Source organism: Electrophorus electricus, chromosome 14 (assembly GCF_041902795.1).
Source record: "Electrophorus electricus isolate QZ-2024a chromosome 14, ASM4190279v1, whole genome shotgun sequence".
Classification (NCBI taxonomy): Eukaryota; Metazoa; Chordata; class Actinopteri; order Gymnotiformes; family Gymnotidae; genus Electrophorus; species Electrophorus electricus.
The window spans coordinates 10116028-10139695 of record NC_137510.1 but is presented as its reverse complement, the minus strand read 5'-3'; the positions used below and the strand labels follow the sequence as shown (position 1 = coordinate 10139695).

The window sequence follows — 23668 nt, the reverse complement described above, 5'->3', positions numbered from 1 at the left end:
TCCAGATTTCTGCTTGATGCTCCAGCTGTGCACTGTAGACTCCAGTAGCTTATAGCACAGTAAAATCATGGCAACCATAGTTCAGCTTGGGTTCAGAAACGATTACAGGCGATGAGCGTCGAGCGTCTTTGGCGACAAGAGGTGGCGTTAACTAGATAAGATAGCTAAATAGCTATTCTAGTCAAACTAGAGTGATGTAACAATAATGTTTAAAAAAAACTGCAACATATTTTGGTTTTGTGATATGTTATTTTCAATTTATCTCTGCGCATCATCAATTCATACGTTTCAGCAGGGAGGTAAATTTTTACAACAGATGTTGACACAAAGTAGCTTTATAAAGGTCCGAGTCCAAGGCCCCAGTGATCAAGCCAAGGCAGTCAGTGGCAAGGAAAAACTCCCTAGAACATGAGTCAGAAACCTTGAGAGAAACTAAGACTCAATGTGGGGGACCATCCTCCTCTTGCCGAGTACTAAATAAGTATTTACTACCATTACAAATAAAGGGGGTACATAACCGATTTCGGACGAAGCCTGGATCGTTTTTAAGCGTGAAGCAAGTTTTTATTGGCGTCAAAGATGCTTTTATTTTGAAGATATTTTTTGTTGTTTTTGTTGCTGCCTTCACGTGGTTGTGTTTGCGATTGAATTCATTTAGCTAAGTAGGTTAGTTTTGTAGATTGCCCAAAGAACATTTTGTGCTGAATATATGTAACGTTAACGACCACTCTGTTGTGTCAGAGTAACTTTAGACCAGGTTAAAACAACAGCTTCTCGACTTATAATTTGCTGTTTATATGACAGGGTGTTGAAAAATTAGCAAAAGCTAGCTGGTTACCTAACGCTAGATAGTGGAGTTGATTGTTTTCATTCAACTTAGTGCAGTCATGCAGTGGTCGATAAAATAGATTATCCACACGCAAACGGATCTCTGTACTGATCACCACTTCAGTAATAATGCAGACGGTTATCACTAGGACAGAGAGAGAACGCTCCATACCTAATAAATGTCAAATAGATGGGAAAATGGTTTCACAGCGATCTATAAATGCCAGTGGAGAAACTAACTGTAATTTCGAGGTCGTGAAGAGAAAGCTTGGTTTATCTTCAGCGAGCCACATAGTTGAATCTTTTGAAGATCCCGAAGTACCTGACATTAGTGAGTATAGATGGTGAAAGATTCCCCCTCTCTCTTACACACCCACACACACACACCGCGCGCTCCAATATGTATTAAGCGTTGACAAGTTTGTGCAACAGGAAAGTCCTACCGGTGCTTTAGGGAAATTCTGTTTGCACTTTAAATAAATATTAAATAACATTAGCCTGCGCACCAAAAGTGGTAAGACATTTAAAATATATTGAAACTATTAAAATATTTAAAATATTATTAAATATTTGAATATTATTAAAATAATGAAAATATTAAGCAAGTAGCTATACAGAGGAAGCTGATCACGTCTTAGATTAAACTGAAAACTAGACTCTACGGATGCGTTCACATTACTAAACTGAAGTGATTCAGATCCCGTTTTTGCCATAATGTGACACAGCTCCGATTTTGGTCAGGGCTAGGCGGACGCGGGGACCCGGTCTTGTTGGATCAGATGTGGATCCGATTCGCTTCACGGCGAGACCGGTCCGAACTCAAGTGGCGTTTCTCCCGTACGCACGCGCTTTAACGTCGTCGTCGTCATCCGCGAGCACCGGCACCGTCTCCTCTTCCGCGACCCCACGCCCCTTAGCGTAGCAGCGCTGGCATCAGCTGCGAAAAAGGCAAACGCTACCCGTCTGCTCTTGACCGTCGTCTTGTCCCGAGCATTTAAAGTTGAGGAGCTGTTCGCCGTTCCTAATGGCAAAATGCGAAGTGTACGCGAGCGCCTGGCGTGTCCGGTTTTAATCTCAGACGTCTGCACGCGTAAATGCATCTCTGCCGCCGCCATCTTGCTCAGGGCTTCTGACTATGGATGGCCCAGTCAAATAAACCATGCCAGACTTTTGTGCCGCTTTTGGATGTTCCAAAGAAAGAAATGCCAGAACTAAGCAACTAGGAGTAACATTTCACAGGTGAGAAGTTCGTACAGTGTAGTACTGTCACGATTGTTTTGAATTTGATATCACACTGAGTAATTGGCTACCATAAAGTGACTGTGCCGACAGTAAAATAAGATAACGTTAGTTTGTCAGGTAAAGGAAAAATGATGCTGAAAATGATATTTGTAAGCTATATTGTTGTGTGTTAGTGTGTTCAGTAGTCCTAAATTATTTAGATACTTCATACTGTTAAATCTGTTCAGTGGTACTAACTGATATAGCTACAGTAACCTTTATGCCTTAATTGTAGCTTACAAAATCATTCAGAACTGCATTGCATTGTTCAGATGGGATTGTGTTGTTTGTAGGTTTCCAAAAGACAAAGTTAAAAGAAAGGCATGGACTGCAGCCCTGAAGAGAAGAGACTTTGAGCCAAATGACTATTCAGTCGTCTGCAGCTGCCATTTCAAGTCAGAAGACTTTGACAGGACTGGACAGACAACTCGTTTAAAGGAAGGAGTTATCCCGTCAGTTTTTACATTTCCTGACCATCTTTGCAAAGTTAGTGTCGTCGGAAATTGTTTCTGTATAAATAATGACAATTTGTCATGTCTTAATCAATCTTAATCTTTCACTAACACACGTAATGCCCAATAAACCTAACAAAAATACACTATTAAAAATTGTACCCACTGACTTAAATAATCTACTTTATGTCCAGCTGCCCACTCCGATCGGGATATCGCATAAAGGAGCTGCAGAATGTCCAGATGTTCACGATCGTCTGTCAGAGGACTTAGAAGAGTCAACCTCAGTGAGTTACAGTGAGCAACAGTTGCTTTAACCACCTTTGCAGGATGCTGGGCATATATTATAGTGACATTGATAAAATGTGGAGAACAAATGTAAATTATTATAAAACTAATATTTTTCAGGATCATCAGTATGCCCTTGACCCAGTTAAAATAAAAAAAAAGTTAACTGAGACTCAGGAGAAGGTGGAGGATTTGCAGCAGGACTTAAGAAATGCCAGGGATCGGGAAAGGAGACATAAGGAGACAGTGAATTCCCTGCTAGAGGATTTAAAAAATAAAAATGTACTAAGAGAGGAACTGCAGCAGAAGCCTGACTTCTACTCTGGTTGGTGTCTTATTACATGTATAGATTGCTGTCTCACCACTGCTCTGAAATGTTTACTGAAAAACAACACTTGATGATAAAATTTGATTTGTTAAATTATTAAAAAAAAACACACATTTGTAAATCAAGCTAATTGAGCTTACAACTGCGTCATTTCATTTAACGTTTTCTAATTAAACTGTCTGACGTTCTATTTGCTTAAAGGTTTCTGTAACATTTCAAAATTTGTATGTACACAAATGTATTCTAATGTTTATCCCACAATTTTAATGTATAATGTTTTGTGATGGTTTCATGATTAATGTATAGTTGTTCAAAGGTGGGTACAGTAGCCAGAAGTAGTCATTTAAAAATAGTGGTTTTCAGAGGTGGGTAGTCATTTAAATTAGAACTTAACTAAAAACATTACTCAAGTAGCGAGTTCATATCTCATTATATCTCATCTAAATAGGATGTGTATAAGATTCAGTGGCATCTAGCAGTGAGTTTGCATATTGCAACCAACTGAATACCACTATATCACCACTCTTTCAAAGCGTGAAGTAGTAGTAGTAGAAGTAATAATAATATGTTTAATTTTGTTTCTCATACTCAAGGTCGCTCTACATATTCCATACATGAAGCCTACATCACACGACAGTCAACAAATTAAAAAACAGAATAGGGACAAACAGAAACCTAATCAGACATTTAAGGGGGCAGGGGAGATCTGAGGGGAAAAGTTTTAAGTTCAGTTTTAAAGTAGGAAAGTGACTTTAGATGGAGAGATTGTGGTAGTGTTTCATAGTTTCAGTGCCATGACACTGAAAGGTCTTTCCCACGTGCAGAGACAAATCTAAATTTAGGAATTGGGAGAAGACCAGCACCAGAGGACCTAAGTGTGTGGTGTGTGGTGTGGGCAGTATAGGTGTAAAAGTTCAGCTAAGTAGAGGGTTGAAAGTTCATGCAGAGCTTTGTATGTGAGTAGAAAAACTAAACTGAATGCGTAGTGGGACAGGTAACCAATGTAGCTGATCCAGAATTAGAATGATGTGGGCCGACTTTTTAGTATGGGAGAGAATGCTGGCACATGCTGGAGTGAGCAGCTGGTTTTGTTTGGAATGCCAATGAAGAAGAGCTGCAGTCAATAACACAGGATGAAAGCGCGAACCTGCATTGCCAGCATCTTGTTTGGCGAGCATGGGCTGAAGTCGAGCAGTGTTATGGAGGTGGAGAAATGCGTTTTTAACCTGACATGGGGCTCAGGAAAATGAGGAGTTAAAAAGTACACCAACGTTACGAACCAAGGTTGAGAGTAAATTCAGAAAGAAAGCAGAACCTATGGTGGGCATTAGGTGCCAAGCTACTTCTAAAATGATATCACCATTTACAGCTGCAATGTAGTAGCCATAATATTTAAAGTGATGGGGTTACTTTAGATAGATATTTAGAAATAGTATTTAGTTATTTACTCTGTAAATCTAGGTTGTAGCTTCCATATTAGATATTGCAACTTGTTCCACATTGCGTTATTGCTAATGGCAACTAGCTGCTTTGCATGCTAATGCAGGGTAACGTAATGGTAAAAAAACTTTATTTGAACTGTTTGTGAGAGCTTTAGCAAGATGTATGTTTTTCACGCTCTCTCTCTCTCTCTCTCTCTCTTTCTCTCTCTCGCTCTCTCTCGCTCGCTCTCTCGCTCTCTCGCTCGCTCTCTCGCTCTCTCGCTCGCTCTCTCTCTCTCTCGCTCTCTCTCTCTCTCTCGCTCGCTCTCTCTCTCGCTCTCTCTCTCTCTCTCTCTCTCTCTCTCTCTATATATATATATATAATTTTATTTTGCTTAATGTTTTTGCTACTTTGATAACAAAGGTTCAACTTCCTTTGCTTTTTCGTGCTACGTAATAAGTATATTTCTCCATTTGTCAAAAATTGGGTTCTCAAACCTCTCACAACATAAAATGGTTGGCTAGTACCGGCAGCAACCACTGATGATTCTTTTTTCTACATCTTCCAACTTGTGCGCTGCTAAATGCAAGCTGCCACTTCAACTTAAAAATGCAAAAGGAGCCTGTAAAAAAAACAAACAAACTAGAGTCTGTGATTAGTTTGTCTATCCTGGGATACTACAGAAACATGGTGGCCTCCATCACTGCGGCCTACGGTAGAAGAGGTCCAATTCCCCATGTAAATATAAAGGGTTCATTTTAAGCTAATAAATACAATTACTGTGTAATCACACGTTATACACTAATGAAAATATGGCTTTTTATACTATATTTAATTTCTTCCAATAGTTTCCCCCTAATTCTTAAACAATGCACCTTTTAATAATCAAAATAAGCCTGCCAAATCACAGCCTGATTTAGGTAGCACATAGAAACGCCTAATCAGATATGTCCAATGCATAATTTCTATTCAAACCAATTAAGTAAATAAAACGTTTGCCACCTTCAAATGGTGTACCATCTTTTCATTTAAGATACTTTTAATTAACTTGACACTGCATAAATACTACTACTGTCTAAAAGGTTATTAGAGAAGACTGTCAGTGACTTTGAGTGAACATGTATATCCTAAAGTGAATTTGTGGCTTTTAGTCTTTCCTGCGTCCAGGCTCCAGTGAGCATGTGCAGCGTATGACAGGAGTCATCCAGTCCACCGGCACCTGCCTGATATGCTTTTAGAGAAAAACTCTGTTGTCTATACATTTATATGAGATTAAAGCTAAATTTGTATTTTTCGTCTCTCTTCTATAAACATACACCCCTAAGTCATGTACAAAGCTAACATTTATCACATATATGTAACTTGCATTGTAACTTTGCACAACCCTGCTGATTCTCTGTGTATTTTTTGTACGTGTGACTTAAAATGTAAATGCGTTTCTTAAAAAAAAAAGGTAGCCATTTCACATGCAATAAGAAAAATTCATATACTTTGAAACTAATTATGTTCTAAATAAGAAGTTTGACCAAATAGCCATTACCATAAATACATTCCTGCCATTTGTAGCAAACCAAATCTCTTGAAACATTGGTTGAAAGTTCAGCGAGTGAACTTTAATTCAGCGAGTGATTTTAATTATGGATTAGACCTCCTGTCTCGGTAGACACGCATTAGGAGGCATAGCTTCTCCTGATCATTATGGCAGCGTTGACACATTGCTCCCATGAATAGCAGAGAACAGTGCGGGATCTGTCTAACACTCTCGCTCTCTCTCTCTCTCTCTCTCTCTCTCTATATATATATATATATATATATATATATATATATATAGATAGATAGATAGATAGATAGATAGATAGATAGTGCCAGTGTGCACATGCATGCCATTTCTGAGCAAAAAATTGGAATTGAACAATGTGGTAATGTGAACGTAGCCTACGAGGTTGGACCTTATTTAAATTGTAAGTGAACAGTTGCCTCTCTTGGTCCTCCCTTGGATGGGTTTTAGTACACTCACAAGCACTGCCATGAGTGTAAGAGTGTGCATGAATCCATTTTTTTAAAACATTAGTAGTTGTTCACTTAATAATTTATTGCATCAAAGTAATGTATTTATTGTCATGAATTGATTGTTACATTGCAACTTGTTTGTGATTGTCTGTTAGTGATGTTATTAAAAATGATCCCTTTTTGTCCCCCATCAGAAAATGACAATACTGAGAAGAAGTGCTTCACATGCTCGTATTGTGGCAGGAAGTTTGCAAGGCGTCAGACATTGGAGCAACATGAACGAATCCACACAGGAGAGAAGCCTTTCCGGTGCTCGGAGTGTAGCAAATGTTTCAGACAGAGATCTGCTCTGCGTGTGCATAGGAAAGGTCACACAGGGGACAAAGCTTTCGAATGCTTTGTGTGCTTCAAGAGGTTTTATAGATCAGGAGACCTGAAAGCACATTTGGGAATTCATACAGGCGTGCGAGAACACAACTGCTCTGTATGCTCAAAAGGGTTTGGACGGCCCAGTGATCTGAGGAGACACATGCAGACTCACGAAGCTGACCCTGTGGTAGTCGATGTAGACAAGAGCCCACACGAGTGCTCTCAGTGTGGAAAGAAGTTCACTCGACGTGCGCAGGTTGAAATCCACCAGCGAGTGCATACGGGAGAGAAGCCTTACTGCTGTGCTCATTGTGGGGAGAGCTTTCGCTGGAGACAGAACTTCAAAGCTCATCAGCGTAATCACACGTGTGAGAAGCCGTATCACTGCTCAGACTGTGATAAACGCTTCACCTGCTTATCAGCTCTGGAAAAGCATCAAGCTTTACTTCATTCAGGTAAGAGGTTTTTTAGTTCTTGAACCAAAATTCACTATAGATAATAACATATGTATTATACATAGAGGTATTTAATAGAATTTGCAAAATTTCTTTTGTTAAAGCTATTTTGTTTCCCTACCAAATTGAAGCTGATTTAAGCTTATTGGCCAGTTCAGTTTTAGTGAAGATGGGCTTATCACTTGGCTGGATGCTGATTACTGAAACAAAAAATAAATAATGTAAATAAATAATAACCTAATTCCTTTTAGCCCTCTTACATTCTTTCGATGAATAGAGGAGTGGCAGTTTTAATGATTTTCACAGGATGAGCTAATAAGACTTTCTTTTCTGTGTTTTTTTTTAAGGAATTCTTCGGCAGACCACTCAGTGTAACCAGGGCACTTACAAAGAAGATGGTCGACATCAGTGCTGTCAGTGTGGGAAGAGTTTCAGCCAAGCGAAGGATCTGGCGGTGCATCAGCGAGTTCACACTGGAGAGAAGCCTTATAAGTGCTCTCAGTGTGAGAAGAAGTTTCGGCAGATAGGCCACCTCAATGAGCACCAGCGTGTACACTCAGGGGAGAAGCCTTACCAGTGCTCATTCTGCTACAAGCGCTTCCCTTATTCCCAGTCCATGAAGAAACACATGCGTGTGATTCATGGAGGTGGGCTCAGTTATACCGTGTTCTGTGGTTCGTGCATGTGTGTGAATTTGTTTCAAGTTGTCTTTAGTTGACTGATAATACAGTGGCATGTTTGGTTAAATAAATGTGGCAAAGCTACATATTCTGAGTACCAAGACTACATAATGACAGATTCCTTTTTGCTTTTGCAGTACATCAGGGTAACACACAAGAGAGAAGCTTCACTTTAATGGATGATGTGGAAGTAGTAAAAGTTGGTTCAGTCCCTACCAGCCCATCATCACCACAGTCTGATGACCAGGGAGCTTCAGAAGAACTAAGTCAGTATTGACTGTGAACCTCAGTAACACAGTTTTAAAAAATTATAAATTGGACAAATTGGCTTAGATTAGTCTCAATATTTTCCACTTATCAGATGATTCATAGGAGGTAGGACTATACCTCTAGAAAATCACACTGGCAGATGAGCTACCTTCATAGTACTCTTGAAGTTGCCTGCACTGACTTTGAAGGTTCAAATTAATCTTTTGAAGGTGTTTTTTTCTCCCAAGTGATTGAATGGTTACATAATATTGACTGCAGCTACATGGTAATACACTATATGAATGCTTTTGTGTATTGGTGAACCCTCAGCAGTCATTACTGCTGTAGCTGTAGTATGTTGTGATTGAATGAAGTATTAATGAAGAATATTTTGTTTGATTGTTTATACAGTTCCACATATAAAAACTGAAGACAGCTGCATGCCATTAGTGGTGAGAGTAAAAGTTGGTTTGGCGGAAACCTCAGAAGACTCTGAATATTCTGAAGTTATTGATGAATGTTGTGAGTATGGGTGATGGTTCTTAAATAAAAGGTCCTTTTCCTTTTTATTTAATTGTTTTTGTTTCCAGGTTTTTTCCTTGATCATTTCATAAATGAAGTATAGGTTGTATTTTAAATAAGAAGAGGACTCCAAAGCACAGCCAACCTGTCACAATAAAAGCTTCAGAAAGGCATTTTAGAATTTAAAAAGTGTCAGACACTTAAACACCAGTCTTTGGACTCTCATTGTGACAGTGTACTGTTTTGTTTGAACTGGGGTATGTGTGACAAACTACTCTTTAATTCTGTTTTCTTTTGTAACAGCAGAGCACATTAAATCAGAAGAGAACAGCTTGTTGGGTGAACCTGATGATGAGCTTTGTGAGTAATATTTTAGTTTTTTGTGGGGTGTTTTTACATTTGTCTTGTTGCATTTTTACATTTGTCTTCATTCATTAACTTCACAGAATGTAGTAGTAGAAATGTTCAATTTTCATTGTTGATGAGGCATATACTTGCAATAAAGAGCAGTTTATAATGCAAAACCCCATTTGGTTTGAGGATTTGAGTGATTACAGTCAAGAGCAAAAGTGGAGGTCAGAGGAGGGTTCAGCGTATTAACAGCGTAGTGTATTGCAATATAATTCACAGTGTATTGCAATATAATTAAAACGGGGTTGGCGAGAGCAGCACATTGATGATGCACAAATATTCAACATTAATGCATCCATTCCAAACCTCATCTTTGTTTCCTGTTGATAGTAAGTACTTGCAGCTAGCCCACTATGACACCATCCTCATTATAGACTTATGTTTTAAAATGTTTCATGGAAAAGACGTTTTTAGTATCATTGAATTTAAAGTTGTAGATTACATATTTTGAAGTAATGGTGTAGCAGTTTCATAGTTTAATGAGCTCTTAAATTTAGACTGTTTAATTTTGACCTGTTCAGATTTAATGTACATGTAGGCTTCAGATGTAGTATCCTACTATTTAACTGTCTGGCACACTGCTGCAGCTGTTTTATGGATCATAAGTTTGATAAAGCTGTAGCAGCCATTCCACATGGATTTTCATTTCTGATCCATTTTAACTATTTCCAATAAAATATCCTGTTTATAATTACCTATTTTATGCAAACATTTGGTTTATTATCCAGTTAGCCACAAGCTTCTTTTTGTGAGACACTGTGTAGCATGCTGTGACTACATGATTCCAGCCAACATTTGCTAAAGTAGGTTATAGAATTGAAGTGGGCTAGTGTCAAAAAACAATTGGCCAGTTGAACATCATAGTGAAACTGACTCAAATAAAGCCAAAGTGCTCATCATGCTCACCTTTTCAATCGCAGATTAATTTTTCATTCTTTTATCAATACTCTAGGTAAAGAATGTTCTCCTGTAGTTCACATAATACAGCAGTTATAACAAAGTGCTAACAAAACCAAAGTATTGGATTTGCTTCCAAGGGGACCACACATACTGTCATACTGATAAATATTTGTCACTCTTTAAAAGAGCATGTGCCAAATGCTGTAAAGGTAATGCTAGGTTTACCCGTAGTAGACTACTTTGTGTAACATTTATCAGTTCAATTTTTAGACTTTTGGAGCCATCCAAAAATAGGCAGTTAGTTGCAAATGTATTCAGTGTTTTCATTTGTTATACCGAAAAAGATAATCACTTTCACCCCCTCCCCCAGTGTTCTACTTTTTTTTAAATTTGTGCTCCTAACAAAAGGAATTGAGGGTCATGCACCTTAAGAAAAATAACTCCTTGCTTAATTTGCTGATTTTCCTCTTTTTGCATGGGAATTGTTGTCATGGGAACACCATGGGAATTACTTTCAGTACCTAAATAGAGGACAAAAAACAGCACAACATACACTGTATTGCCAAAAGTATTCACTCACCAATCGAAATAATTGAATCTGGGTGTTCCAATCACTACCATGGCCACAGGTGTATAAAACCAAGCACCTTGGCATGCAGACTGCTTCTACAAATATTTGTGAAAGAATGGGTCGCTCTCAGGAGCTCAGGAAATTCCTGGTACCGTGATAGGATGCCACCTGTGCAACAAGTCCAGTCATGAAATTTCCTCCATACTAAATATTCCACAGTCAACTGTCAATGGTATTATTACAAAGTGGAAGCAATTGGGAATGACAGCAACAAGCCACAAAGTGGGAGGCCACGTAAAATGACAGAGCGGGGTCAGCGGATGCTGAGGTGCAGAGTACGCAGAGGTCACCAACTTTCTGCAGAGTCAATCGCTACATGGAATAGGTTTCCATGGCTGAGCAGCTGCATCCAAGCCTTACGTCACCAAGTGCAATGCAAAGCATCGGATGCAGTGGTGTAAAGCACGCCGGCACTGGACTCGAGCAGTGGAGACGTGTTCTCTGGAGTGACGAATCACGCTTTTCCGTCTGGCAAACCGACGGACAAGTCTAGGTTTGCCAGTTGCCAGGAGAACGGTACTTGTCTGACAGCATTGTGCCAAGTGTAAAGTTTGGTGGAGGGGGGATTATGGTGTGGGTTGTTTTTCAGGAGTTGGCCTCGGCTCCTTAGTTCCAGTGAAAGGAACTGTTAATGCTTCAGCATACCAAGAGATTTTGGAAAACTTCATGCTCCCAACTTTGTGGGAACAGTTTGGGAACTTCCTGTTCCAACATGACTGCGCACCAGTGCACAAAGCAAGATCCACAAAGACATGGATGAGCGGCTTTGGTGTGGAAAAACTTGACTAGCCTGCACAGAGTCCTGACCTCAACCCGACAGAACACCTTTGGGATGAATTAGAGCGGAGACTGTGAGTCAGGCCTTCTCGTACAACATCTGTGTCTGACCTCACAAACGCGCTTCTGGATGAATGGTCAAAAATTCCCATAAACACACTCCTAAATCTTGTGGAAAGCCTTCCCAGAAGAGTTGAAGCTGTTATAGCTGCAAAGGGTGGGCCGACATCATATTAAACCCTATGGATTCAGATTGGGATGCCACTCAATACATATGCGTGCGAAGGCAGACAAGCAGATACTTTTGGCAATATAGTGTATAAACATACAATACAGGAGAAGACAAACACATAAATCCATACAAGGTGCATGATATAAATTCACAAAATCATTGCTATAAACAGGCTATAAACTTGTCACAGTACACCACAATAGCATTTATCCTCTATAAGTCAGTAGGAAAGGAGCTATAACAGAACATAAACCCTGATGGTGACTAATATGAAAGACACACTCTAGTATTGTTGCCGACACATTGTAACAACGCTTTTTTTTTCTTCAGTGTATCATTGTATACCAAAATACAGGCAGTGGTAGCTCAGTGGTCAAGGTACTTGACTTATAATCAGAAGGTTGCTGGTTCAAGCCCCACCACTGCCAAGTTGCCACCCTCAATTGCTGAAGTTGTATTCAGTCATAATTGTAAGTTGCTTTGGATAAAAACGTTAGATAAATGTAAATAAACTGCACTTTTGTACATATTTCAGGTTTATGTGCAACATCTTCAAATGATAAAGTGACTTAAAGGGAACTGTGAGAGATATCAGTGTAAAATAATTAGTTTTTAATTTCTGTTTTGGCTGTTAACAGTTTTTACAGACTTTATGAATAGGTTCAAATAAATTCAAAATTCAAACACCTTTCTTTGTTTTTACAGCATGGCACGTACAAACTGAAGAGAAGTACTTTCCTTTGGAGGAGGATGTAGCAGGAGCTAAAGTTTGTTCAGGTTCCTGTAGTCCAGCACTCGAGCTCACTGAGCACCCTGGAGTTTTGGAAGAATTTGGTGAGAGGGGGTGTCTGCAGCAATACCTGCTTTGGATTTAAACCATTTCCTGCATTTCTATAGTTAAATCATATTCTGTGCTTGTTTACACACTATGTTGTACATTTTAAACAATACGCAGAAGTGTCAGCACAAGCAGAACCCATTAATGTAGAGAGCGCAAAGGTAACGATGCGTTTAAATATGACTCTCTTATGTTTAAACCATTGTATAAGACAGTTTGCTGTCAGAACAGCTAAGTGCTCATTAATGAGGGTACAAATGGCACATCCAATGCAGTCCACATAGAAGTGCCTTCCTTAGTTAGACCAGTACTCATCGTGCAATTATGTGTAAATTATATCTCTCATAAAGATTTTTACTCAGGTTTGCTTGATTTGTTATGTAATGTGTGTCATTCAGACAGTTTAACACATTATTCTGATTGTGTTTACATAGCTACCTGTTCAGGAGGAATGTTGTTAATTCTACTCCCAGCTCAACCCTTCGCATGTAATAATTTTCTCTACTTTGGAGAATACTTCCAGTGTTAACTCTTGTTTCATTACGTTTCTTGTCATAAATTTATTTTTGGCAGCACTGCATGGTTTTTTGTCAATTGTACAAGCATCTGGCCGTGCCGGACACTTACCAGATTCTGTCATGTTTTCTTCACCAGACAGGCAGAGATGGAGGTAAAGTAATGAGGCGTTGAGGAGTTTTTCAAAGTGACTGAAAGGAGGTCACCATAAATGCAACACTAGATTCCATCCTGGAATGCAGTTTTTCAGACATGTTTTCTCAGGCACCTAATACACATGTGCTAATGCCATAAATAATATAATATAGTTTTAAGATGTTCTACATATTTCAGTTTATTTGAATTTGTTAAAAAAAAAAAGGGGGGACATTGACTAATGCGTCTTTTAAAACATGTCAAATAATCATACAAATCCTGTAAATGTAAAATGAATGAATGTGAAGAAAACATCTGGCTTTCCTTCAGCTCTCTATTGGAGGGGGTTTAAAGAAACTGAACAGCCTGATATTTTTGAGCACTAATTAGCATCGATTGACATATTTAATCTAAGAAACTTGTTTAAAAAAACCTCAAAGAACCGGTCTCCTCAAGACCACCAGCAAAGTTCTCCAGACTTAAAGTTTCAGTACTCTGTGTGTGTGAAGAGCTTCTCTTTGTCATGGCATGTCTCAAAACACGGGCGCCTGCATGTTCAGGTGAGAGGCTTTTGAAAATGCTGTATAGTGGGAGAACAATGGTTGTAAACAAGGAAGCCTCGGGAATCATATACAAGTTGTTCATTTTTGAGTTGCGAACAAAATCCACAAGAGTGACCACACTGGCAAGAAATTAGTGTTAGTGTTCAGACTTCTGAATTAAGATTGCTTTTCCAAATGTCAGGAAGCTGTGCACATTTTAGTTATATTACACAACTCATCATAACTGTACCAGGAAATGGATGCTCTTCAATTGTTTAATTTAACCCTCTTTGTTTTAACCATCTTGGACCTATTAAAATTTGAATTGAAGAATAGAGTGGGAATGTTAATTATCATGGTGAGCTAACACATTCACCTTTTGTTTTCTATTTTTTAAGGAATTCTTCGGCAGAACACTCAGTGTAACCAGGGCACTTACAATGAAGATGGTCGACATCAGTGCTGTCAGTGTGGGAAGAGTTTCAGCCAAGCGAAGGATCTGGCGGTGCATCAGCGAGTTCACACTGGAGAGAAGCCTTATAAGTGCTCTCAGTGTGAGAAGAAGTTTCGGCAGATAGGCCACCTCAATGAGCACCAGCGTGTACACTCAGGGGAGAAGCCTTACCAATGCTCATTCTGCTACAAGCGCTTCCCTTATTCCCAGTCCATGAAGAAACACATGCGTGTGATTCATGGAGGTGTGTGTTGTGCGATTGTATAGAAAATAATTACACACACACAAAAAAAAAAAAACCCCAAAAGGTCTGATACCAAAAGATACTTTTTTTTTGTTTCTACAGTACATGAGGGTAACCCAGAAGAAAAAAGCTTCACTTTAATGGATGATGTGGAAGTAGTGAAAGTTGGGTCAGTCCCTACCAGCCCATCATCACCACAGTCTGATGACCAGGGAGCTTCAGAAGAACTAAGTGAGTATGGATGGTTGCTATTTCAGTAGCATATGGTACATTATCCAAACTAACAGGCTGCTGGGAGACAAGTATCAGGTCACTATCCTTCAAATATGAAAACAAATAGGTTAGTTTGTGAATAATGTCATCAAAGCAAATCAGATAAGTGACCAGTTGAATTTAGGGATAATCTTAATCTTTATATAAGTTAAGTCAATACCCTGCATGATCTGACCTAAGGTATTTTGGTTTGATTGTACATAAATAACAAGACACATTTGCTGTTAACTGGGACCTTCAAAAGTACACAGACTCTGCTTTGTTTTCTAAAATAATTGAATAATTAAGGGGCCCAGAGTGGACTCTCTTTTTTTTTTTTTTTTAATAGCACATCATGTTAAGACTGAGAAAATGTACTTCTTGGAGGATGGTTCAGCTTTTGCCAGCCCAGCATCAGATCACTCTAAATATCCTGAAGATTTTGATGAAGTTGGTGAGTATACATAATTCATCAGTATTTTTGTAAAGAAATGCTTTTATTGCAAATACATTTACAGCCTAACGGTGGTATATTAAGGTGATGCAGAATGTCGGTTAAGATTGTAAATTGCATCAGAAGCACTTTTATTTTCCCTGTATGGAACAGATCTCTGTTTTCAGACATGTTATATCAGGACTTATGACTTGACCTTTTCTTGTACAGCATGAGAGAAAATGCCCATCTTATTGGCTAATAAGTTTTTCCTACTAATCCATTAAGATGTTCCACTCCGAAAAAGGCACTGGTCCGCATAAAATAACATCTGTGGCTTGGACAGCTTCTGTAATATGATGGAAGCATTAGTTATTTTTTCTTTTTCTGTAATGGTGACTTTATTCTTTTAACAGCCCATCAGTTTAAGAGTGATAAAGTGTTCAACAATATTGGATGATGTAAGAGTAAAATTTGGTTCAGCACCAGTCAGGGCTCTTTGAGGAGCCTGCAGTTGGACAAAGTGAGTACTCAAGTAAAAACAGATTATATAAGTGTCTTTACTTTCATGTAGTTATTAATAAAATTAGATTTGCCTAAGATGTGTGTGTATAGAGAGACACAAAGATACTTCTTTCAAATTGCTACGTTATAGCATAAATCAGAAAGCTCACAACTGATCATGTTAAACTATAGAAATATGACAGCCTACTTTTGTAATTAGTATGTAAGGTTTAATTTACAGTTTTCAGATCACCCAAAAAAAGCATTTTCTTGGTAATCATTGACAAATGGCATGTCCTTGGACCTCTTTTTTTTTTCTTCTTTTTTTTAATAACTTGAGTTGATTTCTACACTGTCGTGGATTTGAGTTTTGTGTTCTTTCAGTGTTGGCATCTTGTCTGGTATTCAGTACATGTAGCACTTTGCACTACAGTGTTATCATAGTATTCAGTTCTTAATCCCCACTATGTTAAGCAATTTTGAACTATGATCAGTAATCTTGGGCTCTTTTGTTATTTTGGTGTCTTTTACTGTTGCTACACAGGTAACACACCTCTATTTCACCTTTCCCCATTTTATCTTTCAGATCTTCCAATAAATGTCAGATTGCCTGAATAAAGGCAGACGACAAATCTGACATTGATATGCACATGAAACATTCCGTTATGTCTTTTACCTCTGACACATCCTCTGTATTCTACACAGAATACATTGGCCATCAGAAGGCTGGATAATCTTTAACACTTGCTGATATTCCTCCAAGTACAACTGCATAAAGGATGCTATTACCAGTTTCTACAAAGATGAATCCACCATGATCCAAATTCTACCATTAAACCACTGCTGAAAAATCAAGTAAGCTGAGCAACCACTGTCCTTTGTTTTAAAGGTATGCGCAAATAACACAGTGAAGATAAGAGCACCACCAAAAATGCTGATAAGTCCAGTGGCCAGTTCTGAAAATAAGCCACTGTAGAACATTTTTTATGATATACAAACATCCCATATTGCAGATGACCTTTAAGGAATAGTGCAACAAAAAATCTAATTTACAAAGTAGTTGAGCAAAAAATTGAATTTACACAATTTTCCACTTAATCCAAATGTCCAGCCCAGACACGTTTGTCTGATGTTTTCACTATTAGATTTGTGCTGGGACTACAAGGGTAATGTAGCTGGCAGGTATAGAAAGCTTTTTTTTTTTTCACCCAAAGCCTGTATGTATTTGGTGAATACATGCTCCAATATTATTATTTTTTTCGCCTCAAACAACATTGTTAAGAGAGGTAATCGCATTTTTAATCAAACTATTTCATAAAATGCCGTGGATATTTTGCATCCAAATTAACCATTATTATGCACATCGTTTCCCACTTTTTGGTACAATTTTTCCTTCAGAGGAACTTGGTGATTTTGGTTATGTATGGTGGCTGCTATATTGGGTAGTTTGTTTTTTAAAACAAATTAATTTCAGGATTGCAGGGTAAGCCATATAAACCCCATTGTCATGCCCAGGCGACATGAGACATTATTTAAGACATGAATGGGGTAAGTGACAATTTGAATTTGCTTTTACGAAAATGATAATAGCTTGTTATGCTTGTTTGTGAAATTAGCCGCATAGCTCAAGTGCAAAATGAACAAAAGAAACATCAGACGTATCTTGACTGATTGGTTAAGTGAAAAATTGTGTAAATTTGACTTTTTGACAAACTATACCTTTAGGGCCATCATAACTAGAACCAGTAGTCAGTCAAACAGCTGCTCTATCTGGAAGACACCCATTCCTTAACTACTATACCCTGTTCTGCACTACTGTGTTCAGCAAAGCCAACTTCCAGCAAGACATACAGAATGCCGAGCATTGCCGAGTGTTCATGTCCCTTCAGTTGTGCTGTACATATTTCTATAGGACACGCAGATCTGTGAACTCCTCGTTTATACATTTATACACTTGCAGCCACTAAAATGGGAATAATTGTTTTTGCCTTTGATAAACTCATATATATATATATATATATATATATATATATATATATATATATATATATATATATATATATATATACCCTCTTTGTAGTGTTTTATTACAAATACTTATATGTGTATACTAGAAAATAAAGCTTGTTCTGATTCTGAGAATAAATACAAACAAAAACATGGCTTAAGGTAATGACACTTAACATTTCTTTATTTACATGCAGTTCTTCGTGTGTGTGTGTGTGTTTTATTGGCCTTTTTGAACAATAAATCGTTTGCAATGAATAACTAACCATTCCTCCTTGTCCAAGAGTAAGCATGGACTGCAACTGAAAATATGCATCCTGTGCAGAATAATTTTGTGTTAAATATCAAGAACTGCACTGCACAATGGGCTCTTAAACAAGGCTTTAATGTTTGTTTAGTAATAATGAACTGAAAAGTCATATGGGGACCCAACGGATCGCTCAGCTAAGTGTTTATCCGTCCACACACTCTGCTGAGTATGTGTTTTGTGCCTGGGCAAATATGGCTATGTTGACTTGTGAGGTACGGTTACATATTCAATCCCTCTATCAGAGGTCTATCTGTCGTTATTGTGAAAACAACAGTTAGTTAACCAATATCAACTTTATCTTTATTGAATCGGAACAATCATTTTAGGGCAGGATTTACTGCAAGACGGTTGTATATGCATATTTTATCACATCATAAACGTTTTATATGAACAATAGCATGTATACGGCTTAAAAGCATACAGAGGTCATGTATGCATGTTGTTCCATACAAGTACAATATTCGAAGTATATGCTATGTAATAATTGCTATTAAAATATGGAGGAAAAAATTCTTTTGAAAAATAAAAGGCGAAATTCCTGTTTAGTTTTCGCATTACATTTGTGGCTACCTTGGTAGAGATCAGTTAAGATTGTATGTCGAATATACGATGATGCTTTTCACAACCATTCAGCTTTACTGAACTGCAGTCGTTCAGTCGTTGCAATGCTGAGGCCTACAGCAAGGCATTCGATACTTTGTTCCTGCACGATTGCTTAGTTATAATTTAGGTTAAACTCTTTCCATTTTGCACATCGAGAGCGTTACCATGCGCTTACCAATAAAGTAGCCACAGACATGTGGCCGTAATTTCGCTTAAAATTTTTGAGCAAACCGTTCTCAATATAAGTTCTTTTTTATTCTTCTTTTGCAATCATGGAAACCTCGGAATCTGTCATAGGGGCTGCGAGTCCTGTTCTGTGTCAGTTCGGGGAGATAGCTGCTACCGTCGAGCTTAGTAAGTATTGGTTTATGCTGGCATGGACTCTGCTCCTGGTTTCCAGCTCATGATTCCGAACAATCAAATTCTGAGTTATACTTGAAATTGCACTGGAGCAATTTGAAAACTGATGTTTTGAACATGGCAATGTCACACTAACGGCCCCAATCATCGAATTGTTAAAATGCCCAAATACACTGAGATAGAAGAGACAATGTAAGTGATATTTTTAACAAGTGATATGGTTATAAATGAGGCTAATTCTCTCCTTGTCCTCTACTAATAAATACATCAGAATTTTATCTATCATGTTTTGCCGTTCACCTCGTTTCCTTCACTGTTATGAAATGCCTTGAAGCAGATCATTTTAACAACAGCACCACCTAAAGGTCTTAAGAAAACTAACGCACTAAAATGGGCTGATTTGATACAGATTCACACAACCAGAGGCGCCTCTTGCCATAATGCAAGGCAGGCAACCGCTTGGGGCATCCGAGGGCTGTCAAACTTTGCACATGGCCACTGCGGTATTTTAAAGTTTGCAGTTATAGTATGAGACCTGAATTCCCTAAGGGGGCCCAGCCTGATTCCACTCACTCCCGTGGCAAGTAGCAAGTAGAGTGTTTAATGACAAGTTGTCAACAACCAAAGCCACTCGAAAGCGAAGAGAAGTTCCCCTTCTAAATATAATATTTCTTTAGTTTACTTTTGGCTAACTCGAACATTAGATTTTCTGTAGGTAATTGGTGAATGCTGTGTCTCTACGAGCTAACTTACAAGTTATGGGTGTTTGAGTTATTCTGTTTATATCATAAAGCCGATGAACGCTGGTTGGATGGGTCCCTCTGAATTTTTGCCTACGGCCCCAACAGCCTCTAGAATTACCAAAGCACATAACCTGTCTAGCAAGTGTGTTTTGATGTTACGCACAGTGAAATGCTCCCTTGCTTAGCAATCCTTTTGGGCTAATTTATTTTAACCCATGGTCTCATGTACTTCGCTGTTTTCCATAGAAATCCCTACAGTGAAGACAAGAATTGTTATTGTTCAGGTTTTTGTGAAAAATGCTGTGCGATGAATCTTACAAAACCAGGCTCACCTATTTGTCTCGTTTTATGTTAAAGGTAACCAGTTAATCAAAAAGTTAAAACAATAGTATATATTCCATGACTCGAGTATGATCCGATTCCCTGTGCTATGAACGATGTTTAAAGATTTAAACAAAGGGTGGAGCATGTCTTATTTCACATCTTTCTGGTTACCCTGAGCACTGAACTGATCAGTTACATCATAATTTGTGCATCTTGTACATCATTAATTAAAAGAGGGGGGAAAGGTAGAGAAAAAAACCAAAGTGAATGGCTTATCTGCTACCATAGAAATATGACCATTTCATATTTTAATACAACTTTATTGCTTTAATAGATTTGATACAGAACAGCTTACATTTCTGATTCTGAAGCACTCATTCGAAGAGCAGAAGTAGTGTGCCAAAATACTTTTGATGATTCTGGTTCCATTCAAGTCCAGTAGAATTATTTTTGTAGATGTGTAGCAGCGATGCAAAGCTCCCTTTGATATTGGTTAGAACTTAAGACAGTGATAGGTCTGGTATGTCATTCTGTCTGCCATTCTAGACATTTTCTAGTCATTTATCGCAGGATAAAAAGAGACAGAGCAAGAAGGAACCAGAAGTAAAAAGACTGAAGAAACATAACTTGGAAAATAGCATGAGACACCAGAGGAATGTGGGTTTGCATGGATTCAGTAACCACCCCCCCCTCCCCACAGACACACATTTATTTTAATTCACAGTCAAGTGCTAGAAGTAGTGATTGACAGTTCAACTTGTTCAATAAAATCAAAAATTGGGCAGAATGTTTGCAACTCAGGAAAAATTAAAATTTTGAGTAAGCATCTTGTAAAACCCCTGAGAGCAAGATGGTGTGGGAGGGCCGAGAAACAGAAAAAAATACCCCTAACTGACCAACAAAGGCTAACATGCAAAACTAACCTAAAGATTCACCCATAGCAGAATAAAAAGAAATTTCACAGTTTTATATGACATATATCAAGGAAAACAGAAGTCATTTCTCAGCCAAACTGATATAATAGTGATGATAATGATAGGGAAAAATACAAAATGGACCACACAGTCTATAAAATATACAAAATGTCTACATAAAGCTTTTGGATCAATAGTGATTATTGCTAGAAAAGACCCAGTTCAAAGCCTGGGACACTAAGTATTGAATTTGAATCATTTCTCTCTGCAGCATAATTGCATTAATACATGGCTTCTCCACATTAACTTCTTTACCCACACTGGGCTACAATAAATACATTTAAAACAGTCTGTGTGCATTCTTAACAGGAATCCCTACACACATACATACACCCAAGCGCATGTGGCTGTACATACAAAACAGTTGCAACACCAACCCAGGAAAAGGTATGAAAAGAAGCAGAGTCCCAGAATACATTATACAGATTGAGAAAGCGATTGCATTTTTATTCAAGTTCATTCAATACTAGCCTTGTGCCTGAGAACCAGAGTAAAGGGGGGGAATACTAGTATTTCCCCACTAGATGGCACAGTGCCCTCTGTGGTGGGGAAACGCGGCATCCGCAAGAGGTTTCCTTCCGTCAACTTGGCCAAACCCACCCCCCACCCCCCCTTGCCTGTTAATACTCTGTTTCATACTGCACATGGCTCTTGCACCTGTCATAAGTGGGTGTCATCCAGTCAGCTTATGACTGGTCCAGAAAAACAGATGTGTCCATCTATATTCTACAAGTCCGTCGCAACTTCTACAGTCTCTGTGCCTTTTGAGGTTTGTTTTGAGTCTGAGGTTCACACAATTGAGAAAAAAAAACAACAACAAAAAAAACCCAAAAACACCACCACAAATGATAATGTCATTGATAATGTCATTGAGATCTTTGTAGAAGAGGCGTACAGAATGATGAAGATGGACCTGAAACCGGTGCCATATCCAGGTAGGTGGCAGCAGGGTGACAGTGTTCAAGTACATTTAAATAAAGAAAATGCAGACTAGTGTTTACCAAAACAGGCAGATTGCAGGCCGATCTAAAAAACATGAAGGCTTGAAGTAGAAGGGGTTTCGGAAGACATTAAATCTCAACACCTTTTGGGTCAAACACATCACATCTGTTCATGTGTGCTTTTCTGTGTCATTGTTTGATAATGATACTGATCTGGGGGGGAGAAATTCTTAAACCCCTTAGATTAAAAACACTGTAGTTCTCTCATCTCCTGTCCTTCACTTTCTTCTGAAAAACTGAAGGTTAAAACAGGATGTCTGACATGGTCAGCGTAGCTGGTAAATTAATGATATTTCAGGCAAATATTGCCAATATGTTTCATGATAGCAGAGCTGTTGCCCACCCTGAGGGCAGCCCACGATGCCCAATTGCAGCTGTACCTTCATCTCTGAAGCCTCTGCAACTTTTTGTGCCCTCCATTACATAATAACAAAAATCATAATTCAGTTTGTCAGATACACTGGAGGCCTTTCTACTGCTGAAGAAAGATGAAAATGGAAGGGTGGGACTGCATCTGTGAATAGCCCTTTGAAGAGTAGGCTGAGTTTGTTTAATGTATTCCAGTTATGCTCACATGCACAAGCCTCGACATAGAAGTCTCAGTAGCCATATGCCAGCTTGTTTTTAGCCTTTGCTGGTTCGCCATATAAACCTGGTTTTCACACGACCATACTCTATTCAGACACTTAAATCATACAAATTATACCAAATTGTTCATTTATTGCTTAATGCACTTTCATTGAAGATCCCAAAAAACAACCAAAAAAAAAAAATCTTTATAAAATACTCTAAAAGTCAACTAGATCATCTGGTAGTAGATAAAGATATAGCAAAAAGTAGCAAGGCACTTGGAAACATGTTAATCTTTGTTTTTAAAATGTTTTGTATTACAAATATTCTTGTACTGTATGGCACTGCCTCTGGAGTCCACTACTGCCAGAGGATAACCGGAGAAAAACCAAGAGCTGGTCTTCACTCCACTCCCAGCAGAGGGCACTCATTGGTGGGAAGGATGTGCTCGACATTGGGCTTGGCATGTATATCCCGCAGGCCTTGTAGGCATCCCGCTGGCTGCTCTACATCTGTCCCAGAGGTGGTGGGAGAATTTGCGACCTCCTCCTCCTCTGCTGGAGGATCTTTGGGCATCTCTGAAGCTGGTTCAGTTTCTGCCTTCTCGGCCAGCGTGGCCTCGCCTTCAAGTCCCCTCTTTAACACTTTTGTCTCTGTAGTTGTGGAAGTTATTGCATTCTTGCTTTCTTTCCCCCGGGACTTTGGGCTCTCCTTAACTGTTTCCATAACTTCGCTCTCATTTTCAGAAGGAGGGTTGGTACTGGTGGGGGTGCACTCTCCCTCGCTTGCTGAGCGTCCACTGAACCCCTCCTCATCCCCAGCTCTGCCCGTGATCCCTGCCATGGAGCCATCTGCCTCAGCCCCACGTGGCTTCTGGTGGATGCGCTGGTGCCTGACCAAACTGTGCTTCAGGGTAAAGGTGCGCTCGCAGGTCTGACACTTGTAGGGCCGTTCACCTGGTTAAAACGGTTAGTTGAAGCCATCAGAGCATAGCCTGGCTGACCAAGCTACACATAAAAGAAT

At 38.8% G+C, this 23668-nt stretch overlaps 2 protein-coding genes across 14 annotated transcripts in view; one reads left to right on the top strand and one right to left on the bottom strand.

Annotated features, from left to right (window-relative positions):
• The first annotated feature begins 621 nt into the window (after nucleotides 1–621).
• Nucleotides 622–18615, top strand: znf271 (zinc finger protein 271). 7 transcript variants are annotated; one of them, XR_004776587.2, is made up of 16 exons: nucleotides 622–1159; nucleotides 1570–2067; nucleotides 2403–2595; nucleotides 2756–2848; nucleotides 2970–3174; nucleotides 6804–7433; nucleotides 7781–8080; nucleotides 8251–8379; nucleotides 8774–8884; nucleotides 9188–9244; nucleotides 12541–12669; nucleotides 14265–14564; nucleotides 14667–14795; nucleotides 15166–15270; nucleotides 15666–15772; nucleotides 16340–18615. XR_004776587.2 is itself a non-coding variant. In XM_035530904.2 (14 exons), the coding sequence occupies exons 1-14, from the start codon at nucleotides 1988–1990 to the stop codon at nucleotides 16485–16487; spliced, it is 2490 nt and encodes an 829-aa protein (XP_035386797.1). In that variant the 5' UTR covers nucleotides 622–1987; the 3' UTR covers nucleotides 16488–18615. The 7 variants fall into 7 exon arrangements, 2 of the variants coding, with proteins under 2 accessions (XP_035386797.1, XP_081552595.1); XR_004776588.2 differs by having other exon boundaries at nucleotides 622–2067; nucleotides 16459–18615; XM_035530904.2 differs by lacking the exon at nucleotides 15666–15772 and having other exon boundaries at nucleotides 622–2067; nucleotides 16459–18615.
• A 1784-nt stretch (nucleotides 18616–20399) lies between these two features.
• rreb1a (ras responsive element binding protein 1a) overlaps nucleotides 20400–23668 on the bottom strand; it is a 45982-nt gene continuing 42713 nt past the window's right edge. For 6 of the 7 annotated variants that reach the window (XM_081695929.1, XM_027013270.3, XM_081695930.1 and 3 more), the window contains one exon: nucleotides 20400–23601. In XM_081695929.1, the coding sequence (XP_081552055.1) occupies nucleotides 23048–23601 (554 nt within the window). In that variant the 3' untranslated portion in view covers nucleotides 20400–23047. Of the gene's footprint in view, nucleotides 23653–23668 lie in introns of all 7 variants that reach the window. The other variant, XM_027013271.3, reaches the window with a different exon arrangement.